This window comes from Oryctolagus cuniculus, chromosome 19 (assembly GCF_051225735.1).
Source record: "Oryctolagus cuniculus isolate XC-2025 breed Fujian yellow rabbit chromosome 19, ASM5122573v1, whole genome shotgun sequence".
NCBI classification, from domain to species: Eukaryota; Metazoa; Chordata; class Mammalia; order Lagomorpha; family Leporidae; genus Oryctolagus; species Oryctolagus cuniculus.
In genome coordinates this window covers 12,349,011-12,371,519 of record NC_142885.1, presented here as the reverse complement: position 1 = coordinate 12,371,519, position 22,509 = coordinate 12,349,011, and the positions used below count along the sequence as shown (strand labels likewise).

General features: G+C 46.5%; 1 protein-coding gene across 6 annotated transcripts in view; it reads right to left on the bottom strand.

Moving 5' to 3' along the window:
- Nucleotides 1-4,841: 4,841 nt before the first annotated feature.
- The window catches only part of LOC100354908 (S-adenosyl-L-methionine-dependent tRNA 4-demethylwyosine synthase TYW1), a 221,291-nt gene continuing 203,623 nt past the window's right edge, over nt 4,842-22,509 (bottom strand). For all 6 annotated transcript variants that reach the window (XR_016225592.1, XR_011384574.2, XR_016225593.1 and 3 more), the window contains one exon: nt 4,842-6,106. Coding sequence is in view for 3 of the 6 variants with exons in the window: in XM_070064497.2 (XP_069920598.2) it covers nt 5,885-6,106 (222 nt within the window). In the remaining 3 variants the exon portion in view is untranslated. The remainder of the gene's footprint in view (nt 6,107-22,509) is intronic.

The following is a 22,509-nucleotide window of genomic DNA, read 5'->3' as shown; positions in this document are numbered from 1 at the left end:
TGGTTTGAGAGCCCTGCTACATTGCTTCCAATGCAGCTGCCACTGATGTGCCTGCGAAGCAGGAGCTTCCTGGGTTTGGGTCACCAACGTGGAGGATCAGGATGGAGTTCTGGGTTCTTGACTTTGACCTGGCCTAGCATTCATATCTGATTTTAGTTATCTGCACCTTCTGTGGTTTTATTTATTTATTTAAGATTTTTAAATTTCCTTGCAAGGCAGAGACAGATGGAGGGGGAAAGACAGAGAAAAAAGTTTTTCCATCTGCCAGTTCACTCCCCAAGTGGCCACAACAGTCAGGTCTGGGTCAAGGCAAAGCCAGGAGCCAGGACTGTATCCTAGTGTCCCACGTGGGCGGCAGGGGCCCGTGCAGTAGGGTCATCATCCGCTGCTTTCTCAGGCGCATTAGCACAAACCTGGATTGGAAGTGGAACAGCCAGGACTCGAACTGGTACACTGATACGTGATGCTGGCATTTGCAAGAGGCAGCTTAACTCCGTGCACTGCCACACCAGCCCCTGTATCTTGTCATCCTTCTCTTGTGAGTCTCACTGAAGATTTGCCAGTTTTGTTGAATTTTTTTCCCCCAGAACCAATCTTTGGTTTCATCGATTCATCTCTATTGTTTCTCTTTCATCTATTTCATTTATGTCACTCAAATGTGAGTTATTTTATCCCACTGTTCATTTTGGACACAAGTTGTTCTTTTTCCAGTTTCTTAAAAAGGTTAAGTTACTGATTTTAGATGTAGCTTTTTTTAACATGGCCTTGACAGCTGTGAGTGACACTGTAATCATTGCTTTAGCAATATTCCATTTTTTGTTTGCTGTGTTTTCATTTTCATTCACCTCCTGGTATTTTATAATTTCCCTTCTAATGTCTTGACTCACTGGTCGTTTAGGATAGTTGTTAATTTTCTAGATGTATGTGAATTTCTCAAACTTTTCTTCTGTTGTTGATTTCTATTTTTATTTCATTAGTAGCAGGACATATTTTGTATGATTTTTAACCCTTTCTAATTTATTGAGACGTGACTTATGGTCTATGCTGGTCTATGCTGGAGAGCATTCCACATGCTCTTGAGAATAATGTGTTGCTGGGTGAAGATCTGTGGTTCAGAGTGTTGATCACATCTCTATTTCATTGCTGACTTTTTAATTTTCTAGTCTTTATTAAAAGTGGACAATGTAAGTCTCCAACTGATATTGCTGAATTATCTCTTTCCTGGGGCTCTGTTGTTAGATGCATGCACGTTTACAATCATTATATTTTTCTAGTGAATTGACTCTCATCATTAAATTTCCTTCTTTAGTATAATTTTTGTCGTAAAGTCTATTTTTTATAATAGTATAACCACCCCAGCTCTTTTAGTTTCTGTTTTCATGGTATATCTTTTTCTATTGTTTTACTTTCCACCTACTTGCTTTTGAATTTTGAATTTAAAGTGTGTTTCTTGTAGACAACATTTAAGTATATATATATATATATATTTTTTTTTTTTTGGACAGGCAGAGTTAGTGAGAGAGAGAGACAGAGAGAAAGGTCTTCCTTTTGTTGTTGGTTCATCCCCCAAATGGCTGCGCCGATCCAAAGCCAGGAGCCAGGTGCTTCCTCCTGGTCTCCCATGGGGTGCAGGGCCCAAGCACTTGGGCCATCCTCCACTGCACTCCCTGGCCACAGCAGAGAGCTGGATTGGAAGAGGAGCAACTGGGACTAGAACCCGGGGTGCCAGTGCCGCAAGCGGAGGATTAGCCTAGTGAGCCGCGGTGCTGGCAGTATATATATTTTTTTCTACTCTGCCATCTGTCTTCTTTTTTCTTACAGCATAATCTGTTTTTAAAATAGTTACCTATATGTTTGCCAAGTTTTTCTATTCCTTTTAAAAAACGTCATATCCATGTTAATTTCAATCATGGTGGCCAACAGTTATTCCAATATACCCTTATTCTCTCCCTACTCCTTTGTATTAATATCATCATACAAATTACATCTCTATACATTATTGCTCTAGGCACTTGTCTTTTAAAGCAGAAGAAAAAAGTTTCAAATAACAATGTTGGGCCGGCGTCGTGGCTCACTAGGCTAATCCTCTGCCTAGCGGCGCCGGCACACCGGGTTCTAGTCCCGGTCGGGGCACCGGATTCTGTCCCAGTTGCCCCTCTTCCAGGCCAGCTCTCTGCTGTGGCCAGGGAGTGCAGTGGAGGATGGCCCAAGTGCTTGGGCCCTGCACCCCATGGGAGACCAGGAAAAGCACCTGGCTCCTGGCTCCTGCCATCAGATCAGCGCGGTGCGCCGGCCGCAGCGCGCCGGCCACGGCGGCCATTGGAGGGTGAACCAAAGGCAAAAGGAAGACCTTTCTCTCTGTCTCTCTCTCACTGTCCACTCTGCCGGTAAAAAAAATAAATAAATAAAAATAAAAAACAAAAAAAAAAACAAACAATTACACAGCTACCTTTCACTGTTCTCTTAGTTCTTCAGGTTAATGTATGGTGTCCTTTCCGTAATGCCTGAAGGACTCCTTTCTCTATGGTAGGTCTGCTGACAATGAATTATCTTCTTTTTTTTTTTTTTTTTTTAAGATTTATTTATTTGAAAGGCAGAGTTACAGAGAGGCAGAGAGAGAGGTCTTCCATCCGCTGGCTTACTCCCCAGAGGGCCATAACGACAGGAGCTGTGCCAATCCAAAGCCAGGAGCCAGGAGCTTCCTCCAGGTCTCTCATGCAGGTGCAGGGGCCCAAGGACTTGGGCCATCTTCTACTGCTTTCCTAGGCCTTAGCAGAGAGCTGGAGTGGAAGTGGAACAGCAGGGACTCGAACCGGTGCCTGGATGGGATGCTGGCACTGCAGGCGGCAGCTTTACCCACTATGCCTCAGCGCCAGCCCCAATGAATTATCTTAGACAATTATTTTAAAAGGTTTATTTATCTATTTGAGAGGCAGAGTTACATATATAGAGACAGACAGACAGACAGAGAGGCTTTTCATCCACTGGTTTACTCCTCAAATGGCTGCAACTGTTGGAACTGGGCCAATCAGAAGCCAGGAGCCAGGAGCTTTTACGGGGCTCCCATGGGAGTGCAGGGGTCCAGGCACTTTGGCCATCCTCCTCTGCTTTCCCAGGCCACTGCAGAGTGCTGGATCAGAAGAGGAGCAGCCAGGATATGAACTGGTGCCCATATGGGATGCCGGTGCCGCAGGCAGAGGCTCAACCTACTACACCATAGCAGCAGCCCCGACTGGGCAATGTTATAATTTTTTTTTTTTTTATTTGAGATGGTGGGAGAGAGAGAGAGATTGAGTAAGCTATCTTCTGTTTCACTCCCCCAAAGCCCATAATAGGCAGGTCCAAGACATCACTCCAGGTCTGCCATGAGCCATCAACACTACCTCCTAGGGTGTGCATTAGCAGACAGCTAGAAGCATGACTGCAGCCAGGACTCGAACCCAGGCACTGGGATATGGGCTGCAAAGTTCCCAACCTGCACTTCACTGCTGGGACAAATGCCTGCCTGCCCTTCTTTTTGGAGAAGCACTTAACTAGGACTTTTGGCTGACAATCTATTTCATCCCACTGATTTCTAGCTTCCAGATTTTCTGATGAGACCAACTGCTATCTTACTGTGGGTCAGGATTTTATTCTGATAGATGACTTGCAGTTCATTATGAAGCTTTAGTTAATTTTCAGAATTCAAAAATGATAAATTAGTTGATTATAGTTGTCCTGCCCACATTTTAATTTTAGAGGGAGTGAGCGCACTGTGGTTTCCCCCTCTGCCTTCTGGAAATTGATTTCGTTTCATTTTAATTATTTAGGGAATATATTTAAATATCTTATAAAGCGACTTTCCCTTAGTAGTTATTTCTTTCTAAAATTCCTTAACTATGGTCACCTGTTTGGCTAATTGTCATTGAATGTTAGAATCATCTATCATTTATTTAATCTCCAAATTTTTTTTCATTGGAAATAAAAATGTTATTTTGTCTTTTTTTTTTTTTTTTGACAGGCAGAGTGGAGAGAGAGAGAGAGACAGAGAGAAAGGTCTTCCTTTTGCCGTTGGTTCACTCTCCAATGGCCGCCGCGGCCGGCGCACCGCACTGATCTGATGGCAGGAGCCAGGTGCTTCTCCTGGTCTCCCGTGGAGTGCAGGGCCCAAGCACTTGGGCCATCCTCCACTGCACTCCCGGGCCACAGCAGAGAGCTGGCCTGGAAGAGGGGCAACCGGGACAGAATCCGGCGCCCCAACCGGGACTAGAACCCGGGGTGCCGGCGCCGCAAGGCGGAGGATTAGCCTAGTGAGCCGTGGCGCCGGCCCATTTTGTCATTTTTAAAAAGATCCACCTATTTATTCCAAAGGCAGAGTGAGGTGAGAGCGACCCCTTCCATCAGCTGGTTCATTTCCCAGATGACCCCAGCAGCCAGGTCTGGGCCAAAGAGGAAGCCAGGAGCCAGTAACTCCATCTGAGTCTCCCACATGGGTGGCAGGGCCCATGTTCTTGGGCCATCACCCTTGCCTCACAGGTGCACTAGTAGGGCACTGGATTGGAAGGGGAGCAGCCAGGGCTTGGTGGGAGTAGGGCAAACCCCCGCACATCTGGTATCAGAAGTGAAACGGTGGGAATGGCGTGAATTATGGGGAGGAAAGCTGTTGGTATTTCCTATAGTTTCCCTTTGACTTTGCCACTTGGAGACAGATATGTTGCTCGTTTTCAGTCCGGCTGGGAGATACATCACCACTGCATTTCACCTCTGCACACCACAGAAGGTGGCATGAAACTGCTGATTCGTCAGAGCAGGTGGGTCTGTTGAGGTTTGGAATTCTGGGGCTGGAAGCTCTCACAGGGAACTCATGCTCCAAGTCTTTACAAAAGATTGTTTTATTAACTCAGTTTTAAAGGAGTTTTAAAATAACTTTGACAACTTGGTGGGGGGGCGGGATTGACAACAGTATTTGCAATGAGGAAAGACTGGAATCCTAAAGGCAAGCTGGTCCAGGGCAGCGAGGGCTCCGGGAGTGAAAGAGGGTGGACAGCTGTGGGTTCTGTGTCCTGGGACGAGGCCAGGACAGTGGTCGTTCCAATGGAAAGCACTCGGGCCCCTCAGTCAAGTGCGTTCCTGAGGCTCACTGCTCAGTGCCACGGTGTGGCAGCTCCTCCTGCACAGGGGACCGCGTGCGGGGATCCAGCCCCTGTATTACCTTCTAAGGGGATCTGCATGGGAACGGGTGCCAGCTAGCTCAGTTTTAGAGCCGAGTGATATCATAAAAAAGGGTCAGAAGCAAAAATTCAAAGTCATGGACACAGTACTGAAAAGTAATGGAAAACTGTGAGGACTTAAATTTTTTTCCAGGGGCTGTTGTCTTACGATGTAAGAAGGGGTTGGGCTCCTCTCTTTGGGAGCAGGCACGTGTAGCTAAGAGCGCTCCAATTCAATGCTCAGTGGCTGTTCCACAAGAAGCCAACATCCCAGGAAGAGGAAGAGGAAGAGGAAGAGGAAGAGGCAGAGGAAGAGGCAGAGGCAGAGGCACAGGCACAGGCACAGGCAGAGGCTCAGCTCCTCATTCCTGTACAACACTATCGTGAACGGCGCTTCAGGAAGTCTTCCTGGAATAGAGTTTAAAACTGTTAGTTAAATCCTTGTGGTGACTGTCTACTTCCTCCTAAAAACTGATTTCCCTCTGAGAAACAAAACCAGGAAAGGAGCTGAGTTCGGCTAAGAAATACTGGAGATGAGTGTCAGGCGCCCACGGTGTGGAAGCCACCTCTCCTACCCAGGTATGCGGCTCGTGTCGCAACTACAGGAAACAATAGCATTTATCCTTGGGAAAATCACACAGCCCAAGCACCTCGTGGGCCGTCGGGCTTTTATCCTTTAGATCCTGAAGACAAGCTCAACAGCCGGAAATCGCCTTGGGTTTGTTCTTCCTCTGGTATCTCGTGTCCTTGGGATCAAAGCCTCTTTCGCTGGCACCGAACAACGCCCACTGTGGCGTTTTTGCCATGTAATCCTGGGCGCTGAAAGTCTCTGACCCACCGCTGTCTTCATACGCCTGGATGAGCTCCTGGAAGCGGCCGTAGTCGATCCACGTCCACCATTCTCCGTCAACCTTAAACTGGAGAGAAAAGGACTTGTCAGGTCGGGAGTAACAGCAGCCGTGGGGGAAAACACTCAGCACAATCATTACAAACGAGTCTGGTTTTTTCTGTCTTGTGAAGTAAAACTCTTGCATGTGCCAAAAAAGGGTTCCTATCAAAGCAATCTGTACTTCAAGGGACGGGTATCTTTTCCCTCCGGCCCACTGCCATGCCAGGCCTGGGAGATCCAATCATTGCATAAGGAGGTCAAGTTCATCGTAGGCAGCAGGGTTAAATCATTCAGTGTCACTGCATGTGGATGGTCAAGCTAATTCTACTTCCTGCAGCTGTTGCTGTTTATCTGGCATGAATTTTCACGGCTGTGGTCGCAGCACCTACTGGAAGCCTTTTTGTTACGAAGCCTTGCTTGAGTTATTAGTAAAGCCTTAATCAATGACTTGTAATTCTGCAATGCTAACTAAATGACTCAAACTAGCCTTTTTAGTCTAATGTGGACACAATATCTCATTAGTGCGGAAAGCCTTGTTAAGAATTTCAATTCAATAAAGGAGAATAATCCAATTTGTACTCTCTTAAGGAAATTGCTTCTCAAAAGTCACTGTGGAATAATGACCTGGAATGAAGAGAACAGAAAGAAAGTTGAGGAGGCGCTGAAGGAAACAGTAATTGAACTGTTAGGGCTTTTGGTTCAAAGCATCTGTTTGGAATTCATTTGTGTCAATGTATAACTAATACCTGACTCATAAACAGTATTTCTGTTACGCCACTGCCTTTTCTAAAATCCTTGATGAACCCTGCGAGCCTAGTTGAGTAACAAATTCCTGTCCCAGCTGAAAATAATGTTGAAAGCACACAGGCTCCTGGTTTGAAAAACTAAAATGTACCGAACGCAAATAGAGTCTGATTTTTTTTTTAATCCAATAGCTAAGAGCTTTCTAGGGGAAAAATGCTAAAGAAATGGAAAAGTTCAATTAGTCTCTCTCCGAATGACGAGAAGTTTTCTTTTAATGAGACCAATCTTTGAAATGGTGTCCTAGGGCTCTGTGAACTCTGCAACCCGAGATGCGAAATCCAGCTCTTGCCTTCATTTTCTCTCCCCACGATGTCTGTCCCCAAGGGTTTCTACTACTGTGAAGGGAAAAAAAAATCAGTCCCTGCCGTTCCCAGGCAGGGGGCCTCAAACTGCACAGCCAAAGGTGACCTCCCCTTCCCCGGCCCCCTCCATATCCAAACATCAGTGGCCAGACGCCATGATCTGGCCGCCCCCGGCACGATGCTGCCCGACACAGGCCCTTCTGGGTGGGTTTCCCAACTGATGGGCCTTCTGCATCCAGTTCTGGCTTCTTCCAACTTCTATGGATTGCCTAAACATGGCACCTAAATATCGAATCTGCATCTGCAGACTCTGTGAGCCATCTCCCTCTTACATGATTCCACGCTCTTCCCTCTGTCTGACTGACACCCACTTATGCCTCAGAGTTCTCATTCTTGGCTATGGGACATTTTAACTTGCTTTAGATCATAACAGCTCCCCTGCTGCAGTCTACGGCACCCAAAGCTGCCCAAGAGCAGCACCTTACAATGGTTCACCCCACCCTGAGACTGCTGGTTTTGTGAATACAGCTGACTGGCCACGCAGGCTGTCTGTGCAAGGGCCTAGCCCCTTCCTCCTTACCTCTTAACAAAGCTAGCTGACCACATAATGAGAAAAATTCCACCTGTTCCTTGACTTCTTGAGGGGGCATGGTGGGACTTTGCTGTCATTGGCTCCACAGAACAGAATAGAGTGTTTTGATGTATTCATGGCAGAGGACACAATACCAACACCTGACTGGATAGGGAGTGACTTACCAGGTAGTATAGAAACAGACATGTCATTAACATGTGTGTAAGTAACATGAGGCCAATAAGGAAGCCTAGTTATTCTTCCCTGCTGTCAACATTTATGTAGTGCTAATGACGGACTTGGTCCAGTCACAAAAAAATTAAAAGTAATTACAGAACAACACAGCACATGCAGACAGTAAAGTTACACACAAGGCACTTTGGGAGCGCAGAGTCCACACGGGGCTCACTGCCTCGCTGGCTGAGAGACAAGACAGAGAAAGCCATATTCTTCCCCTCACCGTTTCCTCCCCTATGGGGGTTTGGATCTCTGGGTGTGAGGTCTGACTCCATGGCACATAATCCTGCCCTTCCTTGTCCCTCGAACTCTAACAATATTCACTGGCCGAGGGTGGTCTAAGACAGACTAAAGATAAGTCGGGATTGGAGCAACAGGTCTATTTTTTTCCCCAGAACCTACAGTAAGAAATGTCTTTTATATGCCAATCTGTATGTACACACACACACACACACAGGAAACGACAAATGATACGCAACACATTTCCTTGAAAAACAACTGCTGGTCACAACCCACTAAATTGCTTTTCTAACTTCTAATGCAGTTTCAAGTGTGTGCACTAGAACCCCTGGTCTCTCTGGCTGTAAAGCCCTACCTGGGTTAAAAGAAAGAACTGAGTTTCACAGACACCATAATCACAAGGGACCCAATCTGAAACATGACAACAAGTCCGATTCCTAATATCAATCAATCAAACGGGCAGACCCAGTAGCTGCAGTTCTCTGTTAGCCGGCCGCGGCAACAAGACGCCACAGACCGGTGGTTCAGCCACATCTGCTTTCTCACACTTCTGGGGGCTGGAAGTCCACGATCAGGTTCTTGCCAACTGTTCCTAGTGAGGGCCCTCTTCTTGGCTGGCAGATGCTGTGGCTTCCTGTGCCTAACATGGCCTTCTCTCAGTCCATGCACAAGGAAAGAGAACAGGTGAGTTCTCTGGTGGTTCCCTCTCTGTAAAACACTTCCATGTATTTATTTGAGAGACCGAGACAGAGCGAGCGAGCGAGTGAGCGAGCACACTCTCTCTATTGGTTTACTCCCCCAGTCACTGCAATGGCTGGCACTGGGCTGGGCTAAGACAGGAATCCAACCTGGTCTCCCACATGGGTGGTACCCAGAGTTGCTTGTGCTACCACTGCTGCCTCCCGCGGGGCACATCAGCAGGAGCCAGGTATCAAACCCAGGCACTCCGATATGGAGTGCAGGCATCTTAAATTAGTTTCCTGGTGTCCTGTCACTTCTTATAAGGATGCTAATCCCGTGGGGATTAAGACTCACCCTTTAGGGGCCCATGCTGCTGGTTGACACCCTGGCCTGGGGAGCTGGCATCCCATGTGGGTGTCGGTTCGAGACAGGCTACTCCACTTCTGATGGAGCTCTCTGCTGTGGCCTGGGAAAGCAGTGGAAAATGGCCCCGGTCCTTGGGCCCCTGCACCCGTGTGGGAGACCCAGAAGAACCTCCTGGCTCCTGGCTCCTGATGGGTGTGGCTCCAGCCATTGTGGCCAATTGGGGTGAGCCATTGGATGGAAGACCTCTCTCTCTCTCTGCTTCTCCTCTCTCTGTGTAACTCTGACTTTCAAATAGATAAATAAATCTTTTTTTTTTTTTTTTTGACAGGCAGAGTGGACAGTGAGAGTGAGAGAGAGAGAGAGAGAGAGACAGAGAGAAAGGTCTTCCTTTTGCCGTTGGTTCACCTTCCAATGGCCGCTGTAGGCGGCGCGCTGCGGCCGGCGCACCACGTTGATCCGAAGGCAGGAGCCAGGTGCTTCTCCTGGTCTCCCATGGGGTGCAGGACCCAAGCACTTGGGCCATCCTCCACTGCATTCCCAGGCCATAGCAGAGAGCTGGCCTGGAAGAGGGGCAACCGGGACAGAATCCGGCGCCCTGACCGGGACTAGAACCCAGTGTGCCGGTGCCGCAAGGCAGAGGATTAGCCTATTGAGCCATGGCGCCGGCCGATAAATAAATCTTTAAAAAAAAAAAAAGACTCACCCTTCAAACCTTCATTTAACCTTTCTTTTTTAAAAAAGATTTATTTTAATTATTTGAAAGGCAGCATTACAGAGAGAGGTAGAGACAGTGAGAGAGAGACACAGTGAGAGAGAGACACAGTGAGAGAGAGATCTTCCATACACTGGTTCACTCCTCAAATGGCTGCCAACAACTGGGGCTGGGCCAGGTCCAAGCCAGGAGCCTCCTCTGGGTCTCCCACATGCGTGCAGGGGCCCAAGGACCTGGGCCATCCTCTGCTGCGCTCCCAGGCACATCAGCAGGGAGCTGGGTCAGAAGTGGAGCAGCCAGGACCCCACCCAGTACCCATATGGGATGCCGGCGCTGCTGGCAGGGGCTTTAACCTGCTGCCCCATAAGGCTGACCCCAAACCCTCATTTAACCTTAGCTACTTCCTTAGAAATCCCATCTCCAAATAAAACCACGTTAGGGGTTAGAACAGTAACAGAGGGATTTAGGAGAAATGCAAACATTTAGTCCCTAGTGGCAGATTACTCTGAAATTAACAGGAATCATCAGACCTCAAGGACAAAACTGCCTCTATATAGGCCTCCTGTAAGTCAACCACTCTGAGAACAACCACTCTGAACCACGTGAGTTAACAGACAGCTCAGAAAAGCCAAATTGTTTCATGAAAAAGGCAGAGGCTAAAAGGGCAAAATTGTACATGATTGACATATGAATAGTGCTGAGAGACAGCTGCATAAACAGAGGAGCGAAACCCCAAATCATAAAATTTGAGGTTAGCTATCCTGAGACGTGAGGTCAACCTGCTTCGAGAATTCCTTAGATCCGACAGTAAAAGAGGTAAATCTATGCAGAATTGCAAATAAACTCAAAAGGTCACAGATGATCTCAAAAACACACCACAAGCAGAGTCAGGTAGAGCCCCGACTAAATAAAGCCAGGCTGCTGTGGATCTGCGGCTTCGCCAGGCAGATCTGCCCGGATGGGCTCCACCATCCAGGAACAGCCACTGCTCCCCAAGGGCCTTGTTCTCATTATTTTCTCATCTTGCACTCAGGGAAAATTTCATGGAACAGAAGAGGGACAACATAGGTTCTTTATTATTGTCAATATTTTTAAAAGATTCTGCCAAAGATGGTGAATTAAATATGTGCATTCACTTTGACTTCCTCTTGAAACCCCGGAGTGGCAAGGGCATTATGAAAAGATAGATGGGTGGGCCGGCGCCGCGGCTCACTAGGCTAATCCTCCGCCTACGGCACCAGCACACTGGGTTCTAGTCCCGGTTGGGGCGCTGGTTCTGTCCCAGTTGCTCCTCTTCCAGTCCAGCTCTCTGCTGTGGCCCGGGAAGGCAGCGGAGGATGGCCCAAGTCCTTGGGCCCTGCACCCGCATGATAGACCAGGAAGAAGCTCCTGGCTTTGGATCGGCACAGTGCCGTAAGGGGCCATTTCGGGGGTGAACCAATGGAAGGAAGACCTTTCTCTCTGTCTCTCTCTCACTGTCTAACTCTGCCTGTCCAAAAAAAGATAGATGGGTATAACCTGCAGAGACAAGGAGATACGGAGAGGAGGAACAGCATCTAACTTCTAAGGGCTGAGAAGATAATGGATGTACAAACCACCTTAGTGGACCTAAGAAAGCAGAATCCTAAACAAGCACATAGAAAAACCACATACATGTCCAACCCTATTTATGCTTCAGAATTCTCCAAAGGCTCAGAAACTGGATGTACCTGTCATCTACAGAAGTGGAATGAAGAGACCCCCAAACTCATACCCTCCACCCAAAAACATTCCAGAGAGGTTTATATTTGGTGTGAGAAACTGTTAGAATAGCAAGTCCCCGGTCATTTGCACACACACAGAGCTAAGCATCCCCTCCCACGGCCTAGAAGAGACTGGAGGGCCATTCTAGGATAATATGAGAGGAGGTAAGGATTGTGGGCTAGCAGGTGCAGCTGAGGACAGAGGGGATCAGAGCAGCCGTATTCTCTTTTCTGCTTCTAGATCACTGGTGGCAACATGAGCTGTGGAAAACCAGATGTTTTAGACCAGCTCAAAAGGATGAACGGAAGGATACTGAGTTGGGGTGACTCAGTGAGATAATTCCAAGACAAAGCCAAGGCCACACCCTCAGGACTCCCAACACGCGCTTTGTTTTCCTCAGATATGGGCAGATGACCAGTGACCATCAGCATCCGAGGAAAACTACTGTGAAGGAGACAGAAAAACAAACAAACAAAAAAAGTAACGGAATAAACTGAGGCCATGTAGGGAGAAACTAACAAACAAAAAAACCAAATGAACTAAAACAGCCATAATTGATAGTAAGAAATGAGAGAAGAGATGCATTAATCGACAATGCCAGGAAGGAGTGGGAGTTTGGTCCACGCTTTGCAACACTTGCATCCCAGATCACAGTGCCTGGATTTGAGTCCCTGCTCCACTTTCAAGTCCAGCTTCCTGCTGAAGTGCATCCTGGGAGGCAGCAGGTAATGGCTCAAGTGCTTGGGTCCCTGAAACCGATTTCGGAGGCCGAGATTGAGTTCTGGGCTCCTGGCTTCAACCTGGCCCAGCGCTGGCTGTGGCGGGCACTTGGGGACTAAACCAGCAGATGGGAGATCTCTATCTGTCTCCCTCTGTCTCTCCGTGTTTCAGTGAAAATGAGAATCACTTTAAAAAAGAACTGACATGCCTTCAGAGTTGTCAACAACTGTACCGGAAGCTGAAAGACAGTGGCTACGTCTTCACGGGGAGAACAATTTCCAGCGGAGACTTCTATATGCAGTACATTATTCACCACGTGACTTTTCTTGGGTATCTACTGCATGTGTGCCATGTGAAGGAGGGAGCAAGTCCAGAGGAAATGCGGGATCCCAGAAGTGAGGGGTCTCGCCCAGGAGAGCTGACGGAGCCGTCAGGATGGCAGCTGTGCACTGGGCAGAGTGAAGAATCGAGGCGGGTGTGTTAGAAGGTGCCATCTTCAAGAAGATGAACCAGACGGAAAAGCCAACATATATGAAAGTCTGAGAGGAGAGACAGATGATAACAGAGTGGCTGAGAGCTGAGTTAGCTGAAGAACACAGCAATACAGACAAAGAAAAAAAAAAAACAATAAAACATTTATCAACTCCAGGGAAACCAAAACGTTCTGCTCGGATCACAAGGCTCAAAAGTGGACGGTGTTCCCATGGTCTTAATACTACAAAAGCAAACAATCCAAGAAGTTAATACACATTTGCTGGGAGGGTGCGGGAATGGGGAAGGGCATGATGGGGGAAGACAGGAGAGAGCTTGATCCTCACCTTCCAGGTAGGTCTACAGTAAAGCAACACAAGAAAAGTGGGGGAGGCAGGGTGGAAAATAAGCTCAAAAGAACAATCCAGAAAACCTGACAATAGTTGTTGCTTGAGAAGGGGGAAAGGAGGTGTGTTTGTATCTGAAGAGGGTACAGACACTGCTGGTTTTCTTTGGGAGAAACTTCGACACTTCACTCTTCACACGTAGAATTTAAGACAAAACTGAAGTCTAAAATAAAAGTGACCATAGCCACCCAAGAAAGGAAAAAAGTACATTATTCACAAGCTGAGCCCCAAACACTGTGAAGAGAGGACTGGCGGGCAGGGGCCCTGACCAATGATTGTGAGGTATCCCGCTGGGCTCTGTGGTCAGCTCTCTGCCATGTGTGATCTACCTAACAAGCACGCATCTTTAAAACGGAAGCAAAAGTCTGGAGAAGCTAAGTCACAAATGTGCTGAAGGTCATGTCCTCGGGGAGTGGGAGGGCAACGTTTCAGATCAGAGGGTGTTAAGGAGCTCATGGTCATTACCCCGTGCTGTGGGCTTTCAAACTAGGAACTCTGAGCTGACATTAACCATGTCTCTCAAGTAGTTCTGGGGAGACAGCAAAGAGATTTTGCCTATTTTTTACCCTGGATTTAGTGATGCACAATATTTCTGTAAACTCCTTCTGTTTAAATGATGTCGAAGTTACAGAAGAACATCTTGGGGTACTTCAGCTGTTCTTGGGATAAAGTCTGGCAATGCCCACACTGAGGAGCTTCCTGCTGTCTAGTAATGATTTCCCTACTCAGAGAGAGCGGAGGAGAGCCCCTGACAGTGCTCCAGGGCAAATGTGAGTGACCCAAAAGCTTTATATGCAGACCTCTGAAGTCAGCGCTCTCTTTTATTTACACTCCTTCCATCCCTTCTGCTAAAATAATAACCAAAAAAACCCAAAAAATTCCGACTGCCGTAGTCAGAGATATTCTTCCCATTACCTGAACTGGTTCTTGATACTATAGGCAAGCAGGCTGCCTCTGTTTTTTGTACATTAAGAACTGACTTTCCATTGGTTTCAGTTGTAGCTTCCACATGGACACATCTGATTTAAAAGCCACAGCTACTTTCAACCCAAAATGCCGCAAACAAAACTTCACGTCATTTGGCCTGCCCAGATCAATCTGTCTCAACCTGCTCTGAAGGTTGACCAAGCTTCTAAATGATAGCTACTCTGAAAGTTACAGTCATTTAAAGCCCTCGCATTTTCCACACACCGAAGACTTAAAAATGAGCAAATTCTTATAATAGCTGAAAAAAGTAAATCAAGATCTATTTGCAAAATATGGGGGTCTCCAAGACCAAACTCACTTTTGCCACTGACTGGCGTTCAGGGATCCCTGAGAGTATCTTCAGATTGGAGAACTCCCTAGAAGGATCCCCAGGGCTCACTGAAAGCTGTTCTACTCACAGCATGACTCATTACAGTATCAGGATACAGAGTAAAATCAGCCAACGGGAGATGCACATGGGACCAAGTGTAGGAGAGAGCTACATGCTGGGCTTCCAGATACGATCCCTGTGCCGTCACAGACGCAGCCAACATCTCCCAGCAGTGCTGTGTGACAGGACACATGGGTGCTGCCGGCCAGGGAAACTCACCCGAGATCTGGTATCCCCAGTGTGTACTGGGGCTCAGTCACCAGACAAGTCTGACTGCCGGGTGTCTGCCTTAGTTTCCAGAACCTCCGCAGGCTGAGCCAATATTGCATGGCCCAAAGCTCCCGCCCTAAGATCCTGTGAGTGGCACTGATTACCTGGTGTGGCCCAGGCCTACAGCTAAACAAAGACACTCTTGCCTAGAGACCACTCCCAGAAGCTGAGGGCAAAGGTCAGCCCTATTCTTGGGATCAAATTAATCCTTTACTGCAAGTCCAGATTACAAAGTCCAGGTATAACAGACAAAATGGAATAACACAAAAACAGAACACTGATTTACCAAAAAAAAGCATATTGGCTGTTATTTAGTCTCAATTATTATTTTGCACATAGGTCTTCCAAGTGATAGTCATATTTATGGACCAAACAGTAGGGGGAGCAGCAAAGAAAAACCAGGGACAGTTTGAGACAGCCATGGTTCTGGAATACAAAAAGTGCTACCGTAACTTTCCCATTAATATAATTAATTAAAAATGAATTAATACAATTCATTAAGTAATTTTATTTATTTGAAAGGCACAGAGACTGGAAAGAGAGACAACCTTCTATCTGCAGGTTCACTCTCCCAACTGCTCAAAACAGCCAGTGGCTGGGCCAGGCCAAAGCCAGGCACTCAATCGGTGTCTCCACGTGGGTAGCAAGGACCTAACTAACTACTTGAACCATCACCTTTGACTCCTTATGGTGTGCATTAGCAGGAAGCTGGAGTTGGCAGTGCAGCTGGGACTTGAACCCTGCGATTCCCATAGGGGATACAGATACCCCAAGCAGTGCCTTAACCACCATGCCGAATTCTCACCTTATGAATTTTGCTTTTGCAAGCAGTAGTGACAACTGTGCTGTGTGTTCTTTGTGTAAGAGGAGGCAGAGAGCACAGAAAGCAACTTCAAAGTACATCTATTGGCTGTGATGGTGAAGTGCCAAGCAGTGTGGCTCCCTTTGCTGAGTACAAGGTGATCAGCAAGATGCATGTTTCAATCTTAATCTCCAATTTTGTTGGAGTAGAGCTAAATCCTCTAAGAGCTGTCACCAAAATGCCAATTTTCTCTGTCATTTTTATAAAGTAACTGCTGGGAGCAACAAGGAGTCAGGCGAGCTCCACCTGTACCACTGAAGGGACAACGTGCAGTCAGGTTTGTTAAGAGAACAGAGACCCACAGTCCACTTCTCATTCCAAGATGGGAGGGCTTGGGGGAATGACAGCTCTTCTTTCATTGCCTTTACAGATGACACATGTGTAAATCCAAGGAAGAGAACTCTGTGATCAGTGTCCTACAGGGTTTCACACTTGAAAACTCACAAAGTGGATGACCTTGGAGATCAAGGAGACTGCTGCTGGGTGAGCTGGGATGGGGTGTCTGCCCCGTTTCCAACAGAGGTCGCGCTTTCCCTCTCTTGTCTGTCTGCTCTGTAGCATCTGAGAGGGAGCCGGTGGGTACTTTAAAAAGTTAATGGAGTGGCTGGCGCTATGGTGTAGCAGGTTAAGCCTCTGCCTGAGGCGCCAGCACTGCATATGGGCACTGGTTTGTGTCCTGGCTGCCCCCTCTTCCAATCCAACTCCCTGGTTATGGGCGGGAAAGCAGTGGAAGATGGCCCAAGTGCTTGGGCCCCTACACTCATATGAGATACCTGGAAGAAGCTCCTGGCTCCTGGCTGAGGACTGGTCCAGCTCCAGCCATTGTGGCCATCTAGGGAGTGAACAGCAGATGGAGGATCTCTCTCTGTCTCTCCCTTTCTCTGTAACTCTGACTCTTAAATAACTAACTAAATAAATGTTAATGGAAAAGGGAATTTAAAGATGTTTATTTTGGTGCAAAACGTTTGTGCAGTCCATGCCCAGTCTTTTCATGACACATGTTTGAGGGCCCTTCACACAATGCAGTTCAGAATAGCTTTTCTGTTTTTGAAACATTTGGGGCTGAAGTCTATCCATGCAATATTCGCTCTTAGACAAGACTTGCAATCTTTTAGCCTCTGTTTCTTCCTGTGGAATGAGGAAAATGGTATTTTATGATTCAAAAGACTTTGTAAGTGTTGTTGGCTGTTCAGTTTATTAGTAGACTCCAAAATCAAGCAATGAAATTATATGTTACTGGGAATGAAAGATGCTAAAACCTAAGATCATAGCAGAAGAAAAGAGTGTCTCCAAAGTCCTAGGAGGAGAGCATCTCAGTTTGGCGTTTCCTACTTTGAGAATCATGTATTCAAGAGAGAGAGTAAAATAAAGATGTTCTGGTGGGAGAGGGAAAGACTGTTTTCCACTCAGTTCTGCAAGAAGGAAAACAAAGGTGGATCAAGAAAGAAGTACTGGGACGGGCCCGGCGCGGTGGTGTGGCGGGTAAAGCTGCCGCTTGCAGTGCTGGCATCCCGTATGGTTTGAGTCCCGGCTGCTCCACTTCTGACCCAGCTCTCTGCTATGGCCTGGGAATTTGTGGAAGATGGCCCAAGTCCTTTGGCTCCTGCACCCATGCGGGAGACCTGGAAGAAACTCTTAGCTCCCGGTTTCGGATAGGCGCAGCTCTGGCTGTTGTGGCCAGTTGTGGAGTGAACCAGCGGATGGAAGACCTCTCTCTGTCACTCTGACTTCCAAATAAATAAATAAATCTTAAAAAAAAAAGTAGTATTTACATGGATATGTCTCAGTATTAACTGCATGAAAGAGCAGAGGAATGTCCTTGCATTGTGTGTTTTCTTACAGATTTATTTATTTGAAAGGCAGAGTGACAGAGAGAGGGATACTCCATCTGCTGGCTCACTCCACAAATGGCCACAATGGCTGGGGCTGGGCCAGGCTGAAGCCAGGAGCCAAGAGCCAGGAACTCCACCTGGATCTCCTTCATGGGTGGCAAGGACTCAAGTACCTGGGCCAGCTTTTGGGGCTTCCCAGGTGCACTGCAGGAAGCTGGATTAGAACTGCAGTAACCAGGACTCAAACTGGCACTCCAACACGGGCTGAGGGAGTCTCAAGCTGGGGCTTAACGCACTGTGTCACCATGCTGGGCCTCTGAGCTCCTCAACTGTGCTTAAAAGGACAGAGCAATGTTGAGCAACTTCAGAATTCAACTACGTGTAGATTGAACCAACAGAAGGGTAGAGCATTCTGGGAAGATGGTACAGTAGATAGAAAGCACCAGGCATACCTGCTCCCCCCAGACAAAAACTACCCTGGCAGGATTTGTCTACTCTAACTATTTCAGAACTCTGCAGTCTACGGAAGGTTTACAACTTTCTGGGGAAGGCTTGACAATAAAATGCAGTTAATTTTGGTTGTGTCTTATGCACGTCTTGGGCATATCTTCCTGGAGCAGCTTGCTTGCAACTGGGGGGAGCCAGCATGAGGAACAGGAAACCTCTCTTCCTCGTGTGGGGGATCTGTGTTCTGAGCGCTGATTGCTACCCATGACCACAGAGGTACAGACACAAGGGTGGGCAGCCGCTGCCACTCGATCCCACTCACTGTTCCAAGCCAACGCCCCTCTGGCTGAAGTGACTTCAAAGACAGGAGCTTGTTCCTGTTCTTCTCTCTTCTCCCTCTTCTGAGAGACAGACATTAAAGACTAAGACATTGGAAATGACCCACACTGGGGCAGGGCGTGGTGCAGTGGCTTCAGCGGCCTCTTGGGATGCCCACATCCCGTATCAGCGCTACTCTACCTCTGATGCAGCTTCCCGCTAACGTGCATCCCAGTGGCTTAATTACTTGAGTCCCTACACCCACAAGGGAGATCCAGACGCTGTTCCTGGCTACAGCCCTGGCTGTTGTGGGCTATTGTGAGGAGTGAGCCAGCAGATGGAAGATCTCTTTCTTTCTCTCTTTCAAATAAAATGAAAGTAAATAATAATTAAAAACCACCACCACCACCACCACATATACAGGGGGAAATTAGATTGTCACTGTGTATGCCCAGGGAAAAGGAAACGTTTAAGCTTAAGAAAACCTGAAAAGACCTTAAGTTTTACACCTTAGGCTGATTCCCAGCAAAGAGGCAGGCTTAACAAAGAAAACAAAGGACAAAAAAAAAATCCTCAGTAAACTCTGAACCCCGAACAAGGAGAATCTGATTTCCAGTTACCATATTAGATATAAGGGTCCAGTTAAAACGAAAATTGCAACAGGGTGGGCATTTGGTGCAGTCGTTAAGATGCCATTGGGGATGCCGGCATCCCATATGGGATTACCTGGTATCAGGTTCTAGCTGTTTCCCATTCCAGTTTCTTGCTAGCATGCACCCCAGGAGGCAGTAGGTAATGACCCAAGTACTTGGGTCCCCGCCTTCCACATGTAAGATCCAGACAGAGTTCTGTGCTCCTGGCTTCAGCTGGCCTAGCCCTGGCTGTTTTGAGCATTTGTGGAGTGAACCATCAGATGGAAGATTTTTCTCTGTTTTTCTCTCTGTCTTTGGCCCTCTGGCTTTCAGATGAAATGAAAAGAAATACTGTTAGGAAACTGGCGCAGTCTTATCTATGGCGCGATCTGCACCTTGATCTATACTCTATACCCCAATTCCACTGCCATTGCTGGAAGCCAGGTGGCCACGTGGCCCACCCTCTGTGGTCAAGCTCCACCCCCATCCTAATGGGATTTGCTGCTCCCACTGCCCTGCCTGCTCCCTGTTCCTGAACACGGGCACCCTTGGCTCTCTCTCTCTCGGCTCCTCTCCTCCTCTCGTCTCTCTGCTCTGCTCTGTCTCCTCTCCTCACTATCTCCTCTCCTCTGTCTCTCTCTCTCTTTTACTCTCTTTCTCTCTCTTTTCCTTCTCCGTCCCTCCCCTCCAGTCTGCTGGGTTGTCCCCAGTAAACCCTTTTCCTTACTCGGGTGTCTGGTGTGTTTTGTGACGGCTAACATTAATATGCAACAAGTACAATCTTAGAAACCTCATAAGGCACACAAAGAAAGCACGGCTTATCCAAAGGAAAAAATATAAATCAACAGAAAGAGACCCTGAGAAACACCTGGTGACAGGTATGAGACGAAGAAGCAGAAGCAATGGTCATAAACATGCTTTAAGACATGGAAAAAGTGAAGAAAAGGGTCTATAAACAAAATGGAAATATCATTACAGAGAAAACGGTAAAAAAAAAAAGCTAAAAAGAACAATAACTGAAACAATAAATTCTGGGAATTCAAAGGCAGATTTGAGCAAACAGAAGAAAAAATAAGTGGACTTAAAGAGAAAGGGACAGAGAGGATATCTGAGGAAATATGGTTGAAAAATCCCCAATCTGAGAATTAATACAGATGCTCCTTTACTTAGGATGCCGATACAGTCTGATAAATCCCTCATAAACTGAAAATTTCATAAAATTTACTTAAAACTCCTAACCTGCCAAACATCATAACAACCCTACCTACCTCTTTTTTTATTTTTTTTAACATTTTTAAGCTTTTATTCAGTGAGAAAGATGCACAGGAGAGTGAGGACCTATCTATAGGAGAGGTAAATCTAGATTCATTCTGAGCACCAGGAACCAGCCATGGGGAGGAGCATCTAGGCCAGGAAGCATGGGACAGGTGGCCCCAAGGTCACGCCCCCTGGAGGCACAGTGCCGCAGCAGGCACCACACTGGCAAAAGGCCAAGGAGAGGGCGGGCACACCGTATCCCAGGCTTTTAATCCACTTCTAAAAATTAACCTGATTGGCCAGTGGGTGCACAGCTGTGGCCACCCTACCTCCCTCTTACATTAGCTTACTGTTGGTTAACATCATCTAACACAGAGCCTGTTTTGTAATAGCATATTAAACATCTCATGTAATTAATTAAATACTGTAGTGAACACCAGAATGGATATCTGTGGATGTTCATATCATCATAAAGTCAAAAGAACGGGAAGCCACATCATCACAAGTCGAGGACCATCTGTAAATTTTCAAGAAGCTCAACAAACTCCAAGTAGGATGAATTAGGAAAAAAAATATTCCAAGACACAATCAATCAAAGTGTCAAAAGCCAAAGACAAACACAGAATGCTGAAAGAAGCAGGAGAAGTGGAATTCATAACATCCGAGGAATCTACAATAAGGTCATCAGCATATTAGATTTCTCATCAGCAACTTTATAGAGGGCAGAAGGATGCTAAAACAAAAACAAAAACAAAAACAAAAACAAAACAGACAAAAAAACCACAACAACTCTCAACCCAAGATCTATTATCTGGCAGAAAAGCATCCTTTAAATGTGAGGAAGAAATCAAGATATTTCCGGATACACCAAGGCCTGGGAGTCCACTAGATCTGCTCTGCAGGTCGGAATGAAAGAGACGGAGACAGCAACCTGAACCTGCCTGAGGAAATAAAGGCTGCAGAAAAGGAAAACACGTGAGCGATCAGGAGGGCTGGCATTGCTGTAATCTTAGCTTGTGATTGCACATTTTATTCTCGATATAAGATACAAATTCATCAAAAACAATTATAATTTCAAGTGTCAGGGGCACAAAATGTATAGATGCAATTTTGTGATATTTTAACAGAGTACAAAGTTGTAGAGTTTTTAGGTTATGATAGTTAAGCTGGTACAGATTCATGTTAGACTATTTCCATTACAGAACATTAAATGTAATGCGTATGGTGACCACAAAGAAAACAGCCACACAGTACACACAAAAGGAACAGAGAAGGTAATTAAGTTATTTCACACAAATAATCAGTTAAGCAGTAATGGAAAAAAATAAGGAACAAAAACGACTACAAAGCTTATAGAAATCAAACAGCTCAAAACAAACACAAAGCCAGCTAGAAGGGTGGGATACTAACTTGTTATGAGCAAGCCACACAGGCAAATAAGGTTGCAAATCAGGTCTTTTGATGGGTTTTTGTCCCTGCCTTGTAACCTAGCATCAAGCTGATAAGTTTTTTTTTTTTTCTTCCCCAAAATTGTGCTTAAAAACCCTAGCACCATCAGCCCCTTCGGGTTTTGCCTCTTAGAGCTTTCCTCCACACCAGTCAGACTGCAGGTGTTTGACTCTAATAAATCTTGCTTTTAACTCTCAAAAACACAAAACAAAACAAAACAAAACAAAAAAACAACCAAAAAGCAGAAACAAACAAAAAACCCAAATAACAAAATGACAGAAGTATGCCCCCTTTGTCAGTGATTACTCTCCAATCAAGATAGAGACTGGTAGAATAGGTTAAAAAAAAAAAAAAAAGACATGATGGAATTATTTGCTATCAGTAAGGTTAATTTCAAATGCAAAGAGACAAAGAGATTGACAGGGAAGATCTGGGGGAAAAAAAATCTCTACAAATTGGAAGCCAAAGACAGCCTGCAGGAGTGGCTGTACTAATATAACACAAAATGGACTATTTTATTATTATTATTATTATTATTTTGACAGGCAGAGTGGACAGAGAGAGAGAGAGAGAGACAGAGAGAAAGGTCTTCCTTTGCCGTTGGTTCACCCTCCAATGGCCGCCACAGCTGGCATGCTGCGGCCGGCGCACCACGCTGATCCGATGGCAGGAGCCAGGTGCTTCTCCTGGTCTCCCATGGGGTGCAGGGCCCAAGCACTTGGGCCATCCTCCACTGCCTCCCGGGCCACAGCA